The sequence below is a fragment of the Macaca thibetana genome, chromosome 8, assembly GCF_024542745.1.
Source record: "Macaca thibetana thibetana isolate TM-01 chromosome 8, ASM2454274v1, whole genome shotgun sequence".
NCBI classification, from domain to species: Eukaryota; Metazoa; Chordata; class Mammalia; order Primates; family Cercopithecidae; genus Macaca; species Macaca thibetana.
The window spans coordinates 131,511,755-131,531,374 of NC_065585.1; the positions used below are offsets into that span (position 1 = coordinate 131,511,755).

A 19,620-nucleotide genomic window follows, 5' to 3' on the forward strand; every position below is an offset into this window, starting at 1 on the left:
CCTTCAACTAGTAAGGGAAGAAAACCTCAGGTGAGCATGCGCACAACTCCAGTAATTCACTGCGCATGCGCCCCCTCCCAAGCGCTGACAGGCCACTGCACATGTGGACAGCCCACCCCAGGGGAAGAATCAGGGGAGGCCTCGGGAAAAATGCCAACGTATAAAACCCCAGGTCAAAGGTCAAACTGTGCACCTGATCTCTCAGGCCACCTGCTTGGCCCTCTTCCAAGTGTACTTCTTTTCGTTCCTGTTTTAAAGCTTTGTAATAAACTTTCCCTCCGGCCCTAAAACTTGCCTGGGTCTCTCCCGCTGTCTTGTGCCCCTTGGTTGAATTATTTCTTCTGAGGAGAATTGAGGTTGCTGCAGACCTGTTATGGATTCACTGCTGTTAACCCCCTGGCCTTGGTCCTTACTTCTCTTTGCCTTTTAAACAATATGGAGGACTAAATCCTCTGACGGGTACCTGAGGGGCCTGCTCTTCCAGTTTGCAAATAGGGCACCCTGGGGCAATATGTAGCAGGTGGTGGTAGGACTTCTGCTAAGAGCCTTTGAAAGACAAATCAGGGGAACTTCCAAACCTACCAGAAATTTAACAGCTGTGACTTAGGAATATAGTGGATCATTGAAAAAAAAAAAAAAGGCCGGGCGCGGTGGCTCAAGCCTGTAATCCCAGCACTTTGGGAGGCCGAGACGGGCGGATCACGAGGTCAGGAGATCGAGACCATCCCGGCTAATACGGTGAAACCCCGTCTCTACTAAAAAATACAAAAAACTAGCCAGGCGCGGTGGCGGGCGCCTGTAGTCCCAACTACTCGGGAGGCTGAGGCAGGAGAATGGCGTGAACCCGGGAGGCGGAGCTCGCAGTGAGCCGAGATCCGGCCACTGCACTCCAGCCTGGGCGGCAGAGCGAGACTCCGTCTCAAAAAAAAAAAAAAAAAAAAAAAAAAAAAAAAATTAAAAAAGAAAAAAAAAACATTTAAGAGAGCAGATCATTTAAGAGAGCAGATATTCAAGAGTTACATCCTCAGCCTTAAAACAGAGGCAGTTTTAAAACAGGGACTCTTTCGGGGACCAACTACCTAACAGATGAGAGCTACCACCACCCACCTCCCACAGCTCCAACAGTACCACTAAGAACTAAAACTATAAAACAGTCATTCCTTAACTGACAGAATTAAAAGTAAAAACAAAATGAACAAAATCAGAAATAATGAAGCTCTGGGAATACAACTGCTTAACCATTTCTTTGTATTTTTATTGATTTTTTTTTTTTTTTAATTTCTGCCCAGTTACGACAACGAAATGGGAAACCACAATTACAATTCACAAATCATGGCATGAAAAACAACACACACCCCATCAGGAATTACACCAAACCCTTTCCTTTTTATTCATTCAAAAGAGAGTCCAATACACAAGTGTCAAATACGAGCACTGTCATTTTATTTTTTTTTCTTAGAAGGGGGAAAACATTTATTTTGGCAGTGCTTTACAATTCCTGGAAGTGGTTTTGATACCACAAGTTGCAGGAATAGAAACCCTAACAAACTTGGAGGGCATTTGTTTGAGAGGCAAGGGACGCCTTGCTTAGAAAACATTCCTCTTGTGCTTAGTGAATCGCCTGTCGCCTCGGTGGGCTGCTGTGTCTTTCCAGGTGTTGAAAGAGAAAACAGAATTTCTTGCATAGACAGCTGAAGAGTCCTGTAGAGCAGAGTGATTTTTCTATCTCCAACCCTCCTCCCACCCTGAAACAAATTCGCAAGCTTCTCTGGAGCATCTTTTGGTCACATGACCCTCTATCATGGTAACCCTTTTGCTAAGACACGTGTGACACCAAGGTTTCTTCTGACACTGCTTCTCTAGGGTTCAGATGACAGCACAAAACATCACTTGTCAAAAATATTAGATATTATGAATGTGGGCGTTTATGTTCATAACAGCAAATACTTTGCAGGGTGTGTCACCAAAAGGAGCATTTTCGTCATTTAATATGGTCCCTCGGGAGTTAGCCCAAAATCATACAAATAAGTCTTTTTCTAAAGACGGGTCAAAGTTGGTTAATTTGACAGTTGAGGAACTGTCTCATGCCAATTAAAAAACTCTTACTGCCCAACTATTCAATGGTCCAAAAAGCAATGACGTTACCATTCAGTTTTACACACATGCACACGCACACACAGACGCGCACACACACACGAGAACTGTGACAAAAGGATTCACCAGATTGATCGTGTGACTGTGTTCTAAAAGAAAACAAACTCTCAAACTTCAGGTGTCCTATTCAAGTACTAAAAAAATGCAAACATAGTCTGATCCCATTTGATTTTTATGATCACAATAAATCATTCTCTGAACTGCAGGTTCTGGAGCCAGTGAAATCAACGCCTGGGGCACAAAATATTCTACAAAAATCGGTGTGTGATTTCTAGCAGGGCAGCCGCTTGCTCGTTACTTCTTTTAAAAAACATGTTGAGACTGTGGCCTTCCAAGAGTCAATACTTGACGAAAGAAGTAAAAGAGTAGTGAGTACCAGCAACTCACTCTTTTTGTCTGACGCTGGCGAGAAGCAGTTTTATACATTTTCAATCAACCCACGGAGGAGGCAAATGTAAACAGTTTTTTACACTCTCCGAAAAACGTGTTACTACTGTAGCATATGCTGTTTGGCCCAATTAAAAGGAGAATGGAGAGCAATTTGTTTGGTTTGCTTTTTAAGTTTTACCTCGTGAAGATTTTAAAACGAGGGTTTTACTAGTTCTTGGCAGGAGACTGTCCAATCACAGGTTCTGTATTTATAAATAACCCATGTGGGATTATGCTCTCCAGTGAGCATAACTGGAGTCTAAATTCACAACCTTAAGGTCTGACAGCCAGATGTGAAAGGTCTGCAAAGAGCTCTGCTAATAAGTAATATGTTTGCAAAGTGCTCTGCTAAGTAAGGTACTTATTAGGCAGAGCACTTTGTAAGATTCAGAACTGACTCCTGATTATCTTAAGCCATTAAAAGACTCAAGTTTTGCATGGACTTTTTGTCCTCTTTGGCCCCTGAGTGTGCCCCATCTCTGCCCGGCACTAATAACGTGTGGAAAGCAAGGATTTCCCACCAGCGTGCCCGATCATTTATATAGGCAGGACCTTTATTGAAAACAAGGGAAGGGACACAGTCTTAAATGCACATTTAAGGTTCTTTCTGATTATTGGCAATCTCTATGAACCAACACTTAATCCATGGGCTAACAGAGTTTTTTTTTTTTTTTTTTTTTTTTTTTTTTAAAGCTGAGGAGGATTAAAGAATAAAGAAAAAACAAAAAAGTCTTATACTAAAATAAGAAATCAGCCCCATCTTGGCACAGTTCTCATGCAGAATATTGCACCCAGTGTGAACTAACGCTAGAAGCTTCAAACTGTATAAATTTAAATGTATTTGCATATTATAAAAATAAAGATAAACATATACATATTTTACACTAGTTATGGAACAGCAATGAACGTCAGTCGATCCCTCTTTCACATTTAACAGAACTGAAATCTGAGTGCTCTAAATACTGCCACCTGTACTGTAACTATGGCTTATATGTGCACGGAAAACAAAATCCCTGAGAAGCCATTCGACTTTTTTTTTTTTTCTTTTCTTCAAGTAGCGCGCTCCTTGGAGGATCACAGTTCTGAGGTTCAGGTTGTAAAACATTTGCTCCATCTTCTCGCCCATGCTTCCCCCCCACCCCCTCCCCACCTCTTCCCCAATCTTCCAAAAAGCATCCTGCAAGCACGCGTTGTCACTCAAGTTCACAGAACACGCTGGGGGGAGTGCAGAGGGTCTGCCAGGTGCAAAAAATGGTCCAGGTGTTCAGATGCTCTCTTTTCTCCATGGAAATTCCACAGCCACAAACATCACTGGTTTCTGTGCTTTTCACCAACGTTCTTCCTGTATGGGTGAACAAGAAGAAAGCACAGAGATGACAAAAAGGTACTGGACAATGCTACCCTCAATAAGAAAAGGAAGTGATGATAGAAATCTATTTTCTCACATATTTTCATTTCTACTTCTAGGACTCATTATAAATATGTAAATGTCAGGCAACTAATGTCCCCACAAAGGAAAGAGTCATTTTAGCAGTCTATTTGCCAAACATTTCTGTTGGTGTGTTAAGCTCAGTTCAGCTATAAAGAGGGAACTGTACTAATTGGCGGTCACCACTTATTCCACTGTAATTTTATAGCTTAACTAGACCTCTAATTAACAACCCAAAACTCTAACCACGGAACTGTTTCCTTTCAATAAACACGCACAGTCACACATAGACACACACCAAATAATCCTCTAGAAGAAGGGATATATACTAAAAAGTGAGATGTCTGTCCACCTAAAATGCATGATTTTACTTAAAATGTTATACGTTAAGTTGTCCACGAAAATCTGGAGTCTGATCAATATAGAATGAAGAGACTACTGCAGCCTCAGCAAATAAACAAAGCGGCATTCAGTTCCAGTAAAATGGTTAGAGGAAAAATATCAAGTGTTTTTCTCATTTTTGCTTCCCTACAATGACACGTGATGGAATGTTTTGTAAAGTGTGTGTGTGTTTTTTTAAGCAACTTTCAATAAAATATACAAAGACATTGAAAGGAAAGGAAAAAGGAGTTACGATTCGTTTTCCCCAATCCCCCATCTCTCGTTAGGAGAGACAGTGATTTCATGGACACTGATAATTCAGCATCTGCCTAAACACTTCTCCAGTCCCTACAAGATTCAGCCATGGGCTCGTTCAAGCATGATAATAATGACATCACCAAAACAAACAAACCAAGAAAAACAAAAACCTCTCATTTACTAACTACATGCCAGGAGTTAGGTTGTTCACTCTAGCGCATTATTTATCTTCAACTCCTGACAATCCCACCATGTAAGCTCCGTCTTATCAGCATCTTACTAAGAAGGGAACTAAGGTTCCAAAAGGTGAAATAACTTCCCCAAGGGTGCATACTAGCGAGTGGCAGAGCCAGGCCTTTCACTAGGGTGATCTGACTCCAAAGCTAAAAGAGAAGTTGGATATTTGGAGCCCTAGGAAGAATTTCACATTTCTACGGCACTCTGCCACAAGAATATTTTTAATGCCTATTCATATAGTAAACTCCCAGAAGACAGCGTTTTGAAAACTGCCTCAAATTCAACTAATAATATAATCAACCTAACTGTAAGGACGGCAGTGTAAAAACACACGTTTCAACCCAGCAGCTAACTTTGGTGGTGTGAGTTTTGGGTTCACGAAGAGATGTGCTACATAAACATTTTCCCACTGAATCTAACAGACCTTCGGAAATGCAGACGGTCTGCTCCCGGCCTACACGTAAGACTGAGAAACACAAGAATACCTAATCAAGGGCACCTAGAGGGAATATCCCATTGTTCAACCAGCTTGAAAATTGTTTCACATCTATGCCTTTTTCCACATTTGGGACCTAAAGAAAACCACCATCAAAATCACCGGCCTTCTCTGTTTCTCCCCACCTCTCTATCTCCATAAACTTGTCCTCCTCCTTCAAGACCCACCTCAAATACGACTTCCTAGAACTTTTTCTCATTCTTCCTGGTAGAGTTCCTTCTTCCCTGTGCTTACGGGACTCTGTTCATACACCTATCATGGCAGGTACCATGTTTCAATTATAATTAGACTCTGACAAGTTTGTCTGATTATGGCTTTGATTCTCATCTTCTCCAAAGAGGCTATTAGGTTCTGGAGGGCAGGATCTGATTTTAGTGCTTTATGTATCCTCAACACCTGGCCCAATGCCTACTAGAGGATAATTACTCAACAAAGATCTATTGAATGGATGGGTCAGATGTGATGAAACAGCCACAGGTAAAAAGTAGCCAAGATACTATGAGATTATTACCAAAAGAGGTATATAAAAAGTATTGAGGAGAGCCAGGTGCAGCAGCTCATGCCTGTAATCCCAGTGTTTGGAAGACTGAGGCAGACGGATCAACTGAGATCAAGAGTTTGAGATCAGCCTGGCCAATATGGCAAAACCCTGTCTCTACTAAAAATGCAAAAATGAGCCGGGCGTGGTGGTGCATGCCTGTAGTCCCAGCTACTCGGGGAGCTGAGGCAGGATAATCGCTTGAACCCAGGAGGCGGAGGTTGCAGTGAACCAAGATTGTGCTACTACACCACAGCCTGGGTGACAGACCGAGACTCTGTCTGAAACAAACAAAAAAGTACTGAGGAAACGTGAAGAACAGAGTGACTGGTTACAGTGAGGATGATTAGCGGTGGCTTCCCAGAGGAGGTGACCTATGATCTTGGCCTCAGCAACCAATGGGCCTTCACTGGTAGGAGAGAAGGGCAGCAGCCAGCCAGTGGACTGAGAGGTAGCCAGGGCCCACCATGGTTGACCTCCCACAGAAAGAGAGTGTCCTGTGTGTTGGCAGAGTGCCTGGGGTCTGATTGTGCAGGGCCTTGTGAGCCATGGCCAGGAGGTTTGAACTTGAGCCTGTTATCACCAGGAAGCCATCCAAGGCTTTTGAAGAGGGAGAGACATGATGGGGTCTGATGTTAAAAGATAATTAATGTTGGTTTGAAGGACAAAAAGATAAGAGAGCAGGCAGCCAGCTGAGACTCAGTCACAGGAACCTTGGCAGAGATGGGGGAAGTGGTGGCTGGGGTCAGGGGTCAGGCCCTAGAAAGAAGCCCGAGGCTGGAGCTGAAGATATGGGTCAAATTCATTCATGTCAGGACACTGATGGGATGGGATAAAAGGTGTTGGAGAATTACTACACACAGGGAAGAAAGCAGAGGAAAGCATTGAGGCTCACGGACTCCTAGCTTGGGGCCGATGGTGCAAAGCTACCCCGTTGCCAAAGACAGGTCACAGATTGAGGAAGAACTTTGGGGGAGGAAGGCAATAAATTCAGCTGCACGCCTGTGAGGCCTACAGGACATCCAGGGATGATGATGCCAGGTGAGACACTGGAAACAGAGGTCTGGAGTTGAAGGGAGGGGCCAGCCTAGGGGGCGCCCAGCCCCCGAGTCCTCCCAGGTTAGGGAATCGAAATCTGCCCTTTCGGGATGCAACAAAGAAATTATAACTCAAGGTACTGAGATGCTTAGGCTGAAACTGAAGCCATGGCGTGCTGTATTACCTATGTCTTTTATTTTCTGTATTCTGGTGCTTTCCTATCCTGGGCCTTGCAGACTCTGGAGGGACTGTCTCTCCCAGGATTAGCCAATTCCTAGAGATGGTAAAACAACTTGCCCGGAGTACACTCTTCAAATACAAACCAACTAATCCTGAACCCACACCCGGAACACCTCCTTTACTGGCTCTCACACTGTAGGCCACCATCCACCTGCCCCCGAGCCAGGTGCCAGACAACTAAGGCAACCCCTCTGCCCCAGGGCCACTGAGATTATTCAGATGAGCCTGTCCTAGACCTGCCTACCCGGTCTTGCCCATTCTTCCCCTCATGCCCGCAGTCCCTTCCTCTCCCTCCGTGTGACCATCCCGGTACTTCCCTGTGTAGTTCCTGAAGGTGTGGACCCACCTGATGTTTGATTTCTGCATAATAGTGAAATTTTTAAAAAATGACTTCCTTTTTTGAACAAGGATCTAAGATCACTGTCTATGCATTATCATAGTAAATTAAGCAAAAGAATCAAGCAGTTCCCTTCTTCCTAATTCCCACAAGCAACTTGATTCTAGAGAAGTATAAGGTTTGTCTAGCATTCCTGCTCTCCAAAATCTCTTCATCCCAACACCCCCATATCCCCTCTAATCTCTCCGAGTCCTCAAGAGGGCCTTACCTATTTAAGAAATTCTCTCTGCTTCACGGAGACTTACCCTTAAAAATTGGTGCTCCTAAAGTCACAGTTTGGGTACAGTAAAAATGATGGCATAAGGAAAAGAAGCACTATCTTTTCCACTTAATTTTCCAAGAAAGTATGAAGATACCCAAGCAGAGAGGGAAAAATTCCAGTATCAATGTGGCTGATGGGAGACTAAATAATTAAAGAAACACAATTCCTCCCAGCTTGTTAAAACAGCAAGGCAAAGAGCTGTCTCACTCCTTGCATAGAACAAAACAAATCAATGCAAATCGATGTGAAATGCCCCACAGGCAACGTCCACAAGCGGCCTTTTCTTATCAAACACCATCCCTTCCTCACCCTCTGTATTTTAAAATTCTGCGGTCAGTGAAAAATTCTCCATTGTGACGAAGCCTAATTCATCTCATGCCATTGCTTTTTAAAAATCTTTTATCAAGTTCATACTAATTTGTGTGCTAGTAGACATACATGGCCTGTTTATTTGGTGATATAAAGGCTACAAACTTCATCCTGCTTTTTATGAAAGGCAACTGCAATTGGTCTTAAATGTCTTTATGTCAAAACGATGCTACTGCCGAAATTCCTGTGCAAAGTCATCACGGTACTTTTGAGAATAGTTACAAACAGCAAGTAACTGGAATTTAGTGGGGATCTTGCTTGAATGGGAACTCTACGGTATATAGGCAATAATCCAACATTTTAAAAGGGAATTTTGAAATGCAATAACTCAGTCTTCCCCTCTATTATTAGTAGTACTTCCTAAAAAAGGAGAAAGCTTAGCTCAACAATTTTCAAACCACCCCCACCTTTTTTTTTTTTTTTTGGTAATTCTATAATACGTGATCAGCCAAAATCAGAATGAACTTCCTTCTTCAGTCTCAGAACTCCCACCACTCCCCACATATCGGAGCACAGACAGATACGGTATTGCTGCAGGAGAAACGTCAACCACCAGGAAACAAGAGTAACACATGCCCACTTCCTGTACATTCAAGGGTCAGTCCATTAAGAAACCACATGTCAGAATGTGGGTCGCATTCCAGTAATGCCTTAAGGTAAAACATTGTCATACGATGACCTGTTGAATTTTCTTGGTCTTTTACACAAAAATCAGTAGATAAACTGGGTTATCTGGCAGGTTATCGAAGAGTCTTCAGTTTGGTGGAGGAGGGAGTTGCTCTAAAGCTCTTTGGAAGGAGAAAGAGAAGCATTCTGCAGGATCCCTGAGAATGAAACGCAACCAGCAAGCTGTCATTTGTCCAGAGAAGCTCACGCTCCCTGGGAACTGGAATATTCGGTCTCATCCTGAAGAGTAGCTGGACAGAGACAGGAATTCACGAATAAAAGCTTTAAAAGATTATGCGTTCCACTTGCTTCCTACCTTGCCCACCGGAAGTGTATGTTTGCCCTCTGTTTTGACTCCTAATGTCAAGGCTCAGTACCCCTGAAACATCTAGGGTCTAATTAGGCTGCCATGAAGAAGTTCTAAAGGAGGAGCTCTCCAAGCAGCTCCAGCTCCTCTCCACCATCCAGGAAATAGGGGGCTGGCAGTGGGAGGAGCAAGACAAGCCACTGTCTTTAGACTGAACTGTGCCAAGGATAACGTGTTTATGAGAACCTCTTTAAAACTCAGAAATCGGCTGGGTGCAGTGGCTCATGCCTGTAATCCCAGCACTTTGGGAGGCTGCGGCGGGCGGATCACGAGGTCAGGAGATCGAGACCATCCTGGCTAACACGGTGAAACCCCGTCTCTACTAAAAATACAAAAATTAGCCGGGCATGGTGGCATGCGCCTGTAGTCCCAGCTACTCGGGGACTAACAGGAGAATCACTTGAACCCAGGGGGCAGAGGTTGCAGTGAGCCGAGATCACGCCACTGTACTCCAGCCTGGGTGAAGGAGTGAGACTCTTGTCTCAAAACAAAACAAAACAAAAACAAAACAAAGCAAAAAGCAAACAAAAAACTGGGAAATCTGCTTCATACTAACATACCAGCCAGCAAAACCATTCCTGAAAGTGACACTAAAAATATTTATTGGCCTGGCGTGTGGCTCACGCCTGTGATCCTAGCACTTTGGGAGGCCAAGGCGGGTGTATTACCTGAGGTCGGGAGTTCAAGACCAGCCTGGCCAACATGGTGAAACCCCGTCTCTACTAAGAATACAAAAAATAAAAAAATTAGCCAGGTGCAGTGGCGCGTGCCTGTAATCCCAGCTACTCTGGAGGCTAAGGCAAGAGAATTGCTCGAACCCAGGAGGTGGAGGTTGTGGTGAGCCGAGATCATGCCACCGCACTCCAGCCTGGGCTACAGAGTAAGACTTCATCTCAAAAAACAAAACAAAACAGAAAAACAACAACAAAAAACTTACTGACTGCATGAACTAGGTGTTGGATAAGACACAAGTTAACTGAAAATAGGCAGCAGATTTCTTTTTGGGGTGAAGAAAACATTCTAAAATTAGATTGTGGTGATGGTTGTATAAATACAACTCTGTAAATACATCAGTAATCATTGCACGGGCGAGTTGTCTGGTATGGAAATTATACATCAATAAAGCTTTTAAAAATGTATCTGTCACAATCGGTATAGTGGAAGAGGTCAGAATTTTTCAGAGCAACCCAGGCAAATCTGCTACTAGGTGAATGTTCACCTCATCTTAAATGCAGGTATCCTTGAAAATCAACTCGAGATATGGAAATTACTCACATTTCTATCTGATAATCAGCAAAGGGGACAAGAAGCCACTCAGCTCCTGTTTCTCCCTGGAGGGGGAGGTGCAGAAGGCGAGGCATTTCATCCTGTTCCTGAAACCTCTTCCCAATGAAACGCTGGTGGAAACCTCAACCACCAATCCACTGAGACAAGTTATAAGAGTAAATCATGTTCTTAAAAAAAAAAAAAAAATCACTACCTACTCCTTATTCTCTGTCTCTCCCCATGGGGGAATAAAACATCTAGAAATTTTTAAAAATTAGAAATAGAAAAGCTTGGAATTCATTTAAAAAGGCCAATCAGGTAACAGTTATCTATGGTTTCTTCTTTATAAAGAAAGCATTGCAGCACCTTTAGTCAAAGGCAGTTAAATGACAAGTCTCTGATTTGACCAATAAAGGAGAGGGGTAAACCAGTCAAAGAAGAGCTTGGAATGTCTTTTTAAAAACCATCATAAGATCTAGATCAGCCACCTAAGCCCCACACTGGCCAGCAATCACCTAGGGTGATTATTCTGGTGTACCTAGGAGCCTTCTGGTGGGCACCCATCATCCTGGCATGATGACTGACAGCCGTCCCATCACTCTCAATCCTCTCGTGATTTGAACAGTAGGTGATATGTTCACCTTATCTGAGAGTGGCAGGGACTGTGCTGAGGCTGAGAGCAGACAGCATGGACAGTTTTGCCTTTGGGCTGCAGAGCAGGTATTGACCACAGAGCACTCTTAAGGCCCCACTGGCCAGGGAGCCCACCCTTAGAGGCATGGACTGGAAAACTGAGCCATCAGAAAGTTGTGTACACATGTTAGACTCATCTGGGTGGCTTCTTTTGTTTTTTAATGACTCATGCCTGGTCCCTTCCCTGAGAAATTCTAACTTAACATATCTGATTAAGAAAGTCTGACTTTGGCCAGGCATGGTGGCTCATGCCTGTCATCCCAGCATTTTGGGAGGCTGAGGCAGGCGGATCACTTGAGGTTAGGAGCTCGAGACCAGCCCAGCCAACATGGTGAAACCCCGTCTCTACCAAAAAAATACAAAAAATTAGCCAGATGTGGTGGCGTACACCTGTAGTCCTAGCTACTCAGGAGGCTAAGGCAGAAGAATCGCTTGAACCCTGGAGGTGGAGGTTGCCATGAGCTGAGATTGCACCACTGCACTCCAGCCTGGGTGACAGACTGAGACCCTTTGTCAAAAAAAAAAAAAAAAGCCTGACCTCTATGGTGAGCCTGCTTAAGTTACTTTGGCTGGAGTTGAAAGCCAGTGCAATAGCCCCGGACTTCCAATGTCTAGCGCCTGCTGAGACCCCAAGTCTCAGGTTCAGGCCCAAGCTGTGTTGACTTAACTACCTTCTTTGCCAGCTATCCTCATGGATCACCCCAAATCTCCGGCTTCCAATCCACTGTCATCCACCCATGAATGGGACCTTCCCCGGAGGCTGGTCCGGCCTCCACATGGTTTTGTTTCCGTTTTGTGTTCATGGATGTAAACTGTGGGTGCTTAAGGCTGCGAAGGTGGGGGAACACTGGGCAGCTTGAGCACAGGCTTCACATCTACGTGTGCTTTCCTATAAAGTCACACAAGAGATCATTTACCCCTTGCGGCTGCAGTAAAATATGGTAATGTCCAAGAAACGTCTTGCCAGGAATATGAAACTTTCCTATGTGGAGAATATTCCTTCATTTAGAGTTGAGAATTATGTTGCAAAGCTGTCATCCATTTCATGAGACTTTCTTTTTTAACCTATTTCAAAATAAAATGATTCTGATCGCTAGGTCAAAAGTGGTTCATCCCTAAAGAGGCTCCCTCAGCATCTAGATGTCTGCCGCCACGTACCGCAGCTTATCCAAGCCTTTAAGGCTGCTTGTTCGTTCGGGTTCAACACACTGTTGAGAGAGAAGCTGCTAACATTTGTTTCAGGTTGGTATAAATGTGGTCTTTCTGTGGCAGTACAAGAAGCCCACGGGAAAGCACTGATAAAGCTGGCTCGGTGCCGGGAAGGTTTCTCGTACAAATGGATATTTTAACTCCTACCTCTATTGCACCTATGCGACGGCATGTGGCTAGGGCAAAACAATAGGTTCATGTCTCTCTTGGCTCTGGAAAGTTTATGCCAATGCAAAGTATATTTAATTTTTGTTTCCTCTGTTTCATACCTTGCTGGTTCTGTAATATCCCCTTGAGCTTTAAGAACTTATGGGGTATTAAAAAAAAAAAAGAGAGAAGAAAAAGAAAACACATAATATCCCCTTATCCATCCTCACCCAGGTGTATCTGAAAGAAAGGGACCAATGTGTACAATTTCAAAGAAATTTTAAAAAAACAATAAAATTTCTGTTGTTTGATATGTTCAGGACAGGGGATTATTCTGGTTATTCTGGTTAAAAGTAATTTCACAATTACTTTTGCACCAACCTAATAATAGTTACTCTGTAGTCCTATTTTAATATTTAAGAAGCACTTCAAGATTCACAATGTCTCAGAGTCAGTGATAAATTAAACCACGCACATGATAGTTAAATAGTACTCTGAACACAAGGGCATTAGATAAGAGTTTCCCTTGGGTGTTCAGTGATATTTTCCAGCAAGGATAGATTAAGGATGTTCTATGTAATGAGTTTCCCAGTTTGGAGAAACAGGGCACTGAGCCGGGTGCCCCCTACTTCTACTGCAGCAGCTAATGAATGAGAATGCCACTGGGAACCCTCGCTTTGCAGGGAGCACACCAAAGGCAGGACAGCTGCCATGTGAGGGGCGAGCCACGGACACCTGTCACACTGCCTGGAATGCGGCTGGACAGCAAGTTTCCCAAGAGGAGATGACAGGTCACAATTCCCAAAGGCACACTTTCTGACCTCCCTAAAAAAAAGGCTTAGATTCATATATAATTTTTTCATTAAAAAATTCCATGTGGCCAGCTAGGAAGAAAAAGTCGAGTTTGCTGCATGGATATGAATACTGTGCTGGAGAAATCATGGTGCTGACATCACGCAGATAATGAGACCTGACCCGAGAATATTGTGGCTGCTGCTTTTCAGGATCTGAGGTAAAAAGTGGTCTATTTGGTTCTTAATACAAGCAAAACAAAACAAAAAAACACATACACAAAACCCAAACAAACAGGATGAGTGTTATCTAGAATAGTAACCTCTAATGTTCTATCCAAAATGTACTTTGCACGTGTACATTCTCTGTCTTCAAGCCCATTTGGGGGCAAGGTGGTGGCAAACTGCACAGCCCTTGATTTTCAAGGACTGACTCAAAAATCAGAACCATGCAACAAAAAACAATCTATTACTGACTTTCTGCAGGCTGTGCTCATGGAATGGGCCTGCACTGTTTTTGGATGTGAGAGCCAACTTAATTCTGCAATGACAGAGTTAAGTAAGACTGCCCATCAAAAAAATATGTTCTTTTGTAACCCCAGCACTTTGGGAGGCCAAGACAGACGGATCACGAGGTCAGGAGATCAAGATCATCCTGGCTAACACGGTGAAACCCCGTCTCTACTAAAAACACAAAAAAAATTAGCTGGGTGTGGTGGCGGGCATCTGTAGTCCCAGCTACTCGGGAGACTGAGGCAGGAGAATGGCGTGAACCCGGGAGGCGGAGCTTGCAGTGAGCCGAGATCGCGCCACTGCACTCCTGCTTGGGCAACAGAGTGAGACTCCGTCTCAAAAAAAAAAAAATTTTCTTTTTGGTTGCATATACCTGCAAATAAACTAAAAACCAATGAACTGTACACTTAGGTAAGTGAACTGTGTTATGTGAATGACATCTCAAAAAGGCTGTTAAAAAAATGTTCTGACTTTATGAAAAAAAAAAATCACAAAAAAGAGGAAATAAAAGTTCCTGTTTTGCTGCATAAGTCATGAAGCTGATGTTACCCAGAAGAATTATGTCTGTTCAGGAGGACTTTGCAAGGTTTGTGCAGATGCAGTTTAACCTGGATTTTTGTTGTCGTATCTATGGGGCCGGGATCAGGAGCCGGGTCCGGGGGCTAGAGGGACTTTGGGAACTCACTTGGAACAGGGGCTGATCACAGTCGGCGTGGGTGGGTAAACCAAGGCAACATTCACTCGCTCGCTGCCGTTCTTGGGGCAAATGATCTCTGCCACTCCTTCTGGTCTGGGCTGACTCAGCAACTCCCCTGCAGGAGGAGAGAGAAAAATGTGTTACGGAGATGTGCCCTAAAAGTGGGCTCACTTTACAAAGAAAGCACTGCTTGGGGATGGGAGCAGGGGGAGAAGGGCAGAGGTGAAGCAGCGAAGGGTCTGAGAACAAATGTGCAACCAAGAACAGCAGAATTGCCTGGGCGCCGGCTCCAACACCTACATTCTCCTCTGCGTCACCGTGGAGAAAATTCTCGTGGTCATGGCAGGAAGGCCCACACTAGACAAAGACAGCGTCTGTCACTGCTCTGCTCACCTTCCTTCTAACAGACGGACTCCAGGGATCTTTATCTAGATGTCACCGGCTGAGCCAGAGTCCCCAGAGCCCACTGAAGCAAGGGCTGCCAAGGAGGTGTTCATAATTAGGATTTGGGGCCGATGGGACTCAAGCAGACCACAGCAACCGTTCAACAAAGCCCTGTATAAATGATCTGGAAACACAGCAGACTAAAGGTGTTAAAAAGGCAAACAGCCTAAGATGAGCCCAGCCTCCTCCGGGCAAGGGGACTGCCCTGATAGGTATGTGTGAAGTGGATGCACCAACACAACACTATCTAGACACATAATTAACCTAATGGATCACCACAGTACCTAAAGGAAGGCTATTACTCTGCATGCCCTGGATGTAATCTCTCTTCAACTAGATCACTAAATCTCTAAAAGCAGTGATGACTTCCATTCTCTCATCCACATACCCAGGGCACCATGCCCTTTCTCAGAGTACTCAAGAAACAGCTCCTGGCTGAAGATGGGACACGTTATTGTTTAAACTGCCCTACTTAAACCCAGGAACTAAATTTTTTGTTGTTGTTTTTGAGACAGGGTCTTGCTTTGTCACCCAGGCTGAAGTGCAGTGGACTAATCATAGCTCGCTGCAGCCTCAATCTCCCAGGCTCAGTGATCCTCCCACCTCAGACTCCTGAGTAGCTGGGACCACAGGTAGGCAGCACTACATCTGGCTAAATGTTAACCTTTTCCTTTATTTTTGTAGTGACGGGAGTCTCGATATGTTTCCCAGGCTGGTCTCAAACTTCTAGCCTCAAGCAATCCTCCCACCTCAGCCTCTCAAAGTGCTGGGATGACAAGTGTGAGCCACCATGTCTGGCTTCTAGAAAGTCAATTAACCAAATCAAGGATGTGAAATGTACGCCAACTGGGGAAAGACACTACTGCAATTAAAACTTCAACTCTATGCACCAACCACTTCTACTGCTGACTTGAAATTCTAGAGACTCCAGGCTGGGCGCAATGGCTCATGCCTGTAATCCCAGAACTTTGGGAGGCCGAGGCAGGTGGATCACAAGGTCAGGAATTTGAGACCAGCCTGGCCAATATGGTGAAACCCCATCTCTACTAAAAATACAAAAATTAGCCAGGCGTTGGTGGCAGGTGCCTGTAGTCCCAGCTACTCAGGAGGCTGAGGCAGGTGAATCGCTTCAACCTGGGAGGCGGAGGTTGCAGTGAGCCGAGATTGTGCCACTGCATTTCAGCCTGGGTGACAGAGTAAGAATCTGTCTCAAAAAAAGAAAGAAAGAAAAGAAAAAGAAAAAAAGAAATTCTAGAGACTCCAAAGAACAGCAGTCCCCTCATCCCTGGGAGATGCGTTCCAAGCCCCCAGCGGATGCCTGAAACTGAGGACAGTACCAAACACTATAAAGGCTATGTATTTGCCTATAAGTAGATACCTATGATAAAGTTTAACTTAAAAATTAAGCACAGTAAGAAATTAACAACAATAAATAGGACAATGATAATATACTGTATTAATAATTAAAGTTACATGAATATAGTCTCTCAAAATATATTATTCTGCTGCATTCACATGTATTTGGACCACAGTTGACTGCAGGTAACTGAAATCACAGAAAGTGAAACCATGGATAAGGGGACCACTGTATCTGCTGACATATCATGATATGCAATTCCTTTGCCTCAAAGTACTATATTTCTGGCTGGGCATGGTGGTTCACACCTCAATCCCAGCACTTTGGGAGGCCGAGGTGGGTAGATGGCTTGAGCCCAGGAGTTTAAGACCAGCCTGGCCAACATGGTGAAACCCAGTCTCTACTAAAAATACAAAAATCAGCCAGGCGTGGTGGCGGGTGCCTGTAATCCCAGCTATTCGGGAGTCTGAGGCATGAAAATCACTTGAACCTGGGAGGCAGAGGTTTCAGTGAACTGAGATCAGGCCACTGCACTCCAGCCTGGGTGACAGAATGAGACTCTGTCTCAAAAAGCAAAACAAAACAAAAATACCGTATTTCTAAATGTCTCATCCCCCGCAAAGCCCACACTGACAGCACATGCCCATGTCAGCACCGGGCTGGCAGTTTTAAATGTACACCTCGTTTAATCTTCACAATGCCCCTAGATGGTTTATTCTCATTTTACAAATGAGGATGCTAATGCTCAGGGAGGTTACGCAACGTACCCAGAGTCAGGAGCTAACCAGTGGCAGACTTGGGATGTGACCTTGGGAACCCACTTCTGGGGCCCTTACTCTTTGCCCCCAGGCTAATGCCTCCTCCCAAAGCAGGGACTGCTTCTTTATGCCAGAACTCATCTTTCCTAAATGAGCAATCTAAAAACACCATTTTAAATTAATAAACTAAGCGGCATACTTTTATGAAAGACATTAATTTCCTGATGTGAACATTTTTATATAGTGTCACGCAATATTAACTGAATGTAATTTGAGTTCCTTAACCAAACTCCCGTAAACAGCAAACTGCTACAAAAGTTAATTTAGCATCATTAGCTTGTAGCATGGATATGTGGATATCAGAACTGTACTTCAAACACCAGCTAGGAAAAGACCCCCAAATATAAAAATGCAAGCTCAAAATGTAAACGTTAAATGCTTATCAAAGTAATAAAATGAACCCAAGTAACAGCATGTTCCAGCTAGACTGGAACCTGGAAGGCGTCCAGTCCAAACATCAATTAATAAGTCAGAAGCTCACTGAGTTTAACAGATTTGCTCCAAGTCCCACAGAGAGCTGCACGTCTGTAAACCAACCCACCTACCATGCACCACAAGAGCTAGGACTCCAACGAGAAGGTGCTGTGGGCACCCCAGTCTCTTAACACCCTTACTTCTGGGACTGCCCTCACCTAGCTCCTTGCCTGGTATTTTCAAGTTCTACTGTTGTCCTAAAATCATCCCCAGGGCTTGAACACAGATGGGGCCTCTTTAGTTTCCTCTGAAAACTCTCTCCTGGTTGGAATTCCACACGGGTCCCAGCTCCACCTGCTTTTATCTGCCTAGGCACTCAGAATAACAACTGTGGATGGATGCCAAGTCCCTGTCCTCAGCACCCATCCCTGGCACCAGCCTGGTGCAGCGGGCTTCTTGGCTAGTATATCATAGCTTGCGGTGGTCAGATCATTTTGCCAGAGAATTTGAAATAATAGGCTGGGGGCAGTGGCTCACACCTGTAATCCCAGCACTTTGGGAGGCCAAGGTGGGCAGATCACAAGGTCAGGAAATCGAGACTATCCTGGCCAACATGGTAAAACGCCGTCTCTACTAAAAATACAAAAAATTAATGGGGCGTGGGGGCACACGCCTGTCGTCCCAGCTATTCGGGAGGCTGAGGCAGAAGAATCGCTTGAACCTGGGAGGTGGAGGTTGCAGTGACCCAAGATTGTGACACTGCACTCTAGCCTGGACAACAGAGTTAGACTCTGTCTCGAAAAAAAAAAAAAGAAGAAGAAGAAGAAAGAATGTACAGCAGACTATTAAGCCTCAACTTAATTATCAACTCTAACTGTACCCTAGACTCTCAGTGTCACACAGAGCCAGGTAACTGGTTTTGTTTGGGTCTTATCTCTAGCAGCTGCCATCCATGGAAACACAGCATGAAGGTGGAAGGCATTGAGAAGTTTCACACACGTGAAAAATTCACTTGATGTTAACAAATACTGAGCAACAAGAAGAACAGTCCATAATTTCCAGCACGTTTGTATACTCCAACAACCTACTACACGGTGCCAGTATCCTTAGGATTTAAGAAATGTGCACAGTTCCTAGATTAAGAACATAAGAAAAACAGCTTTTTCCTTTCAAAATGATCTTAATTCAAATATGAAGAATGGTTTATGTGTGTGCTATCTAGCAAAACAGAAGCTAATCATTCTCACATTTAACACAAACTTGATCTTCAAAATAAAGTGATTATTTCACTGAGTAACTAACTACTGAGACCTTACTGTGTGTGAGGACTGAAGAAGATGCAGGCGTCTGAGAGTTTAGGGCACAGCCTCCACCATGGAGGATCCCAGTGTCCACAAGGGAGGCCAGGTGTGCAAAGAACTGCAGTCATGTACGATGAGGTCCCCAAGGAAATGTACATGAGATGCTGGAGGAGTTAGGAGAAAGAGAGATTCACACTGATTCACAGGATTGGGAAAGACTTCAGAGTGGGGAACACTTAGCTGAAGGACCCAGCAACTTCTGTTATCAGAATGGAGAACAATGCATGCATTGTACCTTACCATCATACTGTAATGTATGTCAAACTGCAAAATAAACCTAAGTTAACCCAGGAGGAAGAAAAGATGACCACAGCAGCAACTGACATTTAGCGAGCACTTTTTATTGGCTGATGTTGTATATGTACCATCCCAGTCTTCACGACAACACCAGAAGGTAGGGACAATTATTAACCTCATTATATAGAGAAGAGGAAATTGAGGCTCAGATGCAAGAGGCAATTTGCCAATGGTCACAGGAAGAAGTGGCTGTGCTGAACTTCGACAGCAGGACTGACAAAACTCATCACTACCAGATATCCTGTCAAGGATATCGTGATGTTTACATTAGGTAATACATACATGAAACATACTAAACACTGTATCTGGCATCTAGTAAGTTCTTGACACTATTACTGTAGTCACGAGAAGA

The 19,620-nt window shown here is 44.1% G+C and overlaps 1 protein-coding gene across 2 annotated transcripts in view; it reads right to left on the bottom strand.

The window, feature by feature from the left end:
• Positions 1 to 1,234: 1,234 nt before the first annotated feature.
• Positions 1,235 to 19,620, bottom strand: part of MFHAS1 (multifunctional ROCO family signaling regulator 1) — a 109,299-nt gene continuing 90,913 nt past the window's right edge. For both annotated transcript variants that reach the window (XM_050801884.1, XM_050801883.1), the window contains 2 exons: positions 14,566 to 14,692; positions 1,235 to 3,925 (listed from right to left, as the gene is read on the bottom strand). In XM_050801884.1, the coding sequence (XP_050657841.1) occupies positions 3,892 to 3,925; positions 14,566 to 14,692 (161 nt within the window). In that variant the 3' untranslated portion in view covers positions 1,235 to 3,891. The remainder of the gene's footprint in view (positions 3,926 to 14,565; positions 14,693 to 19,620) is intronic.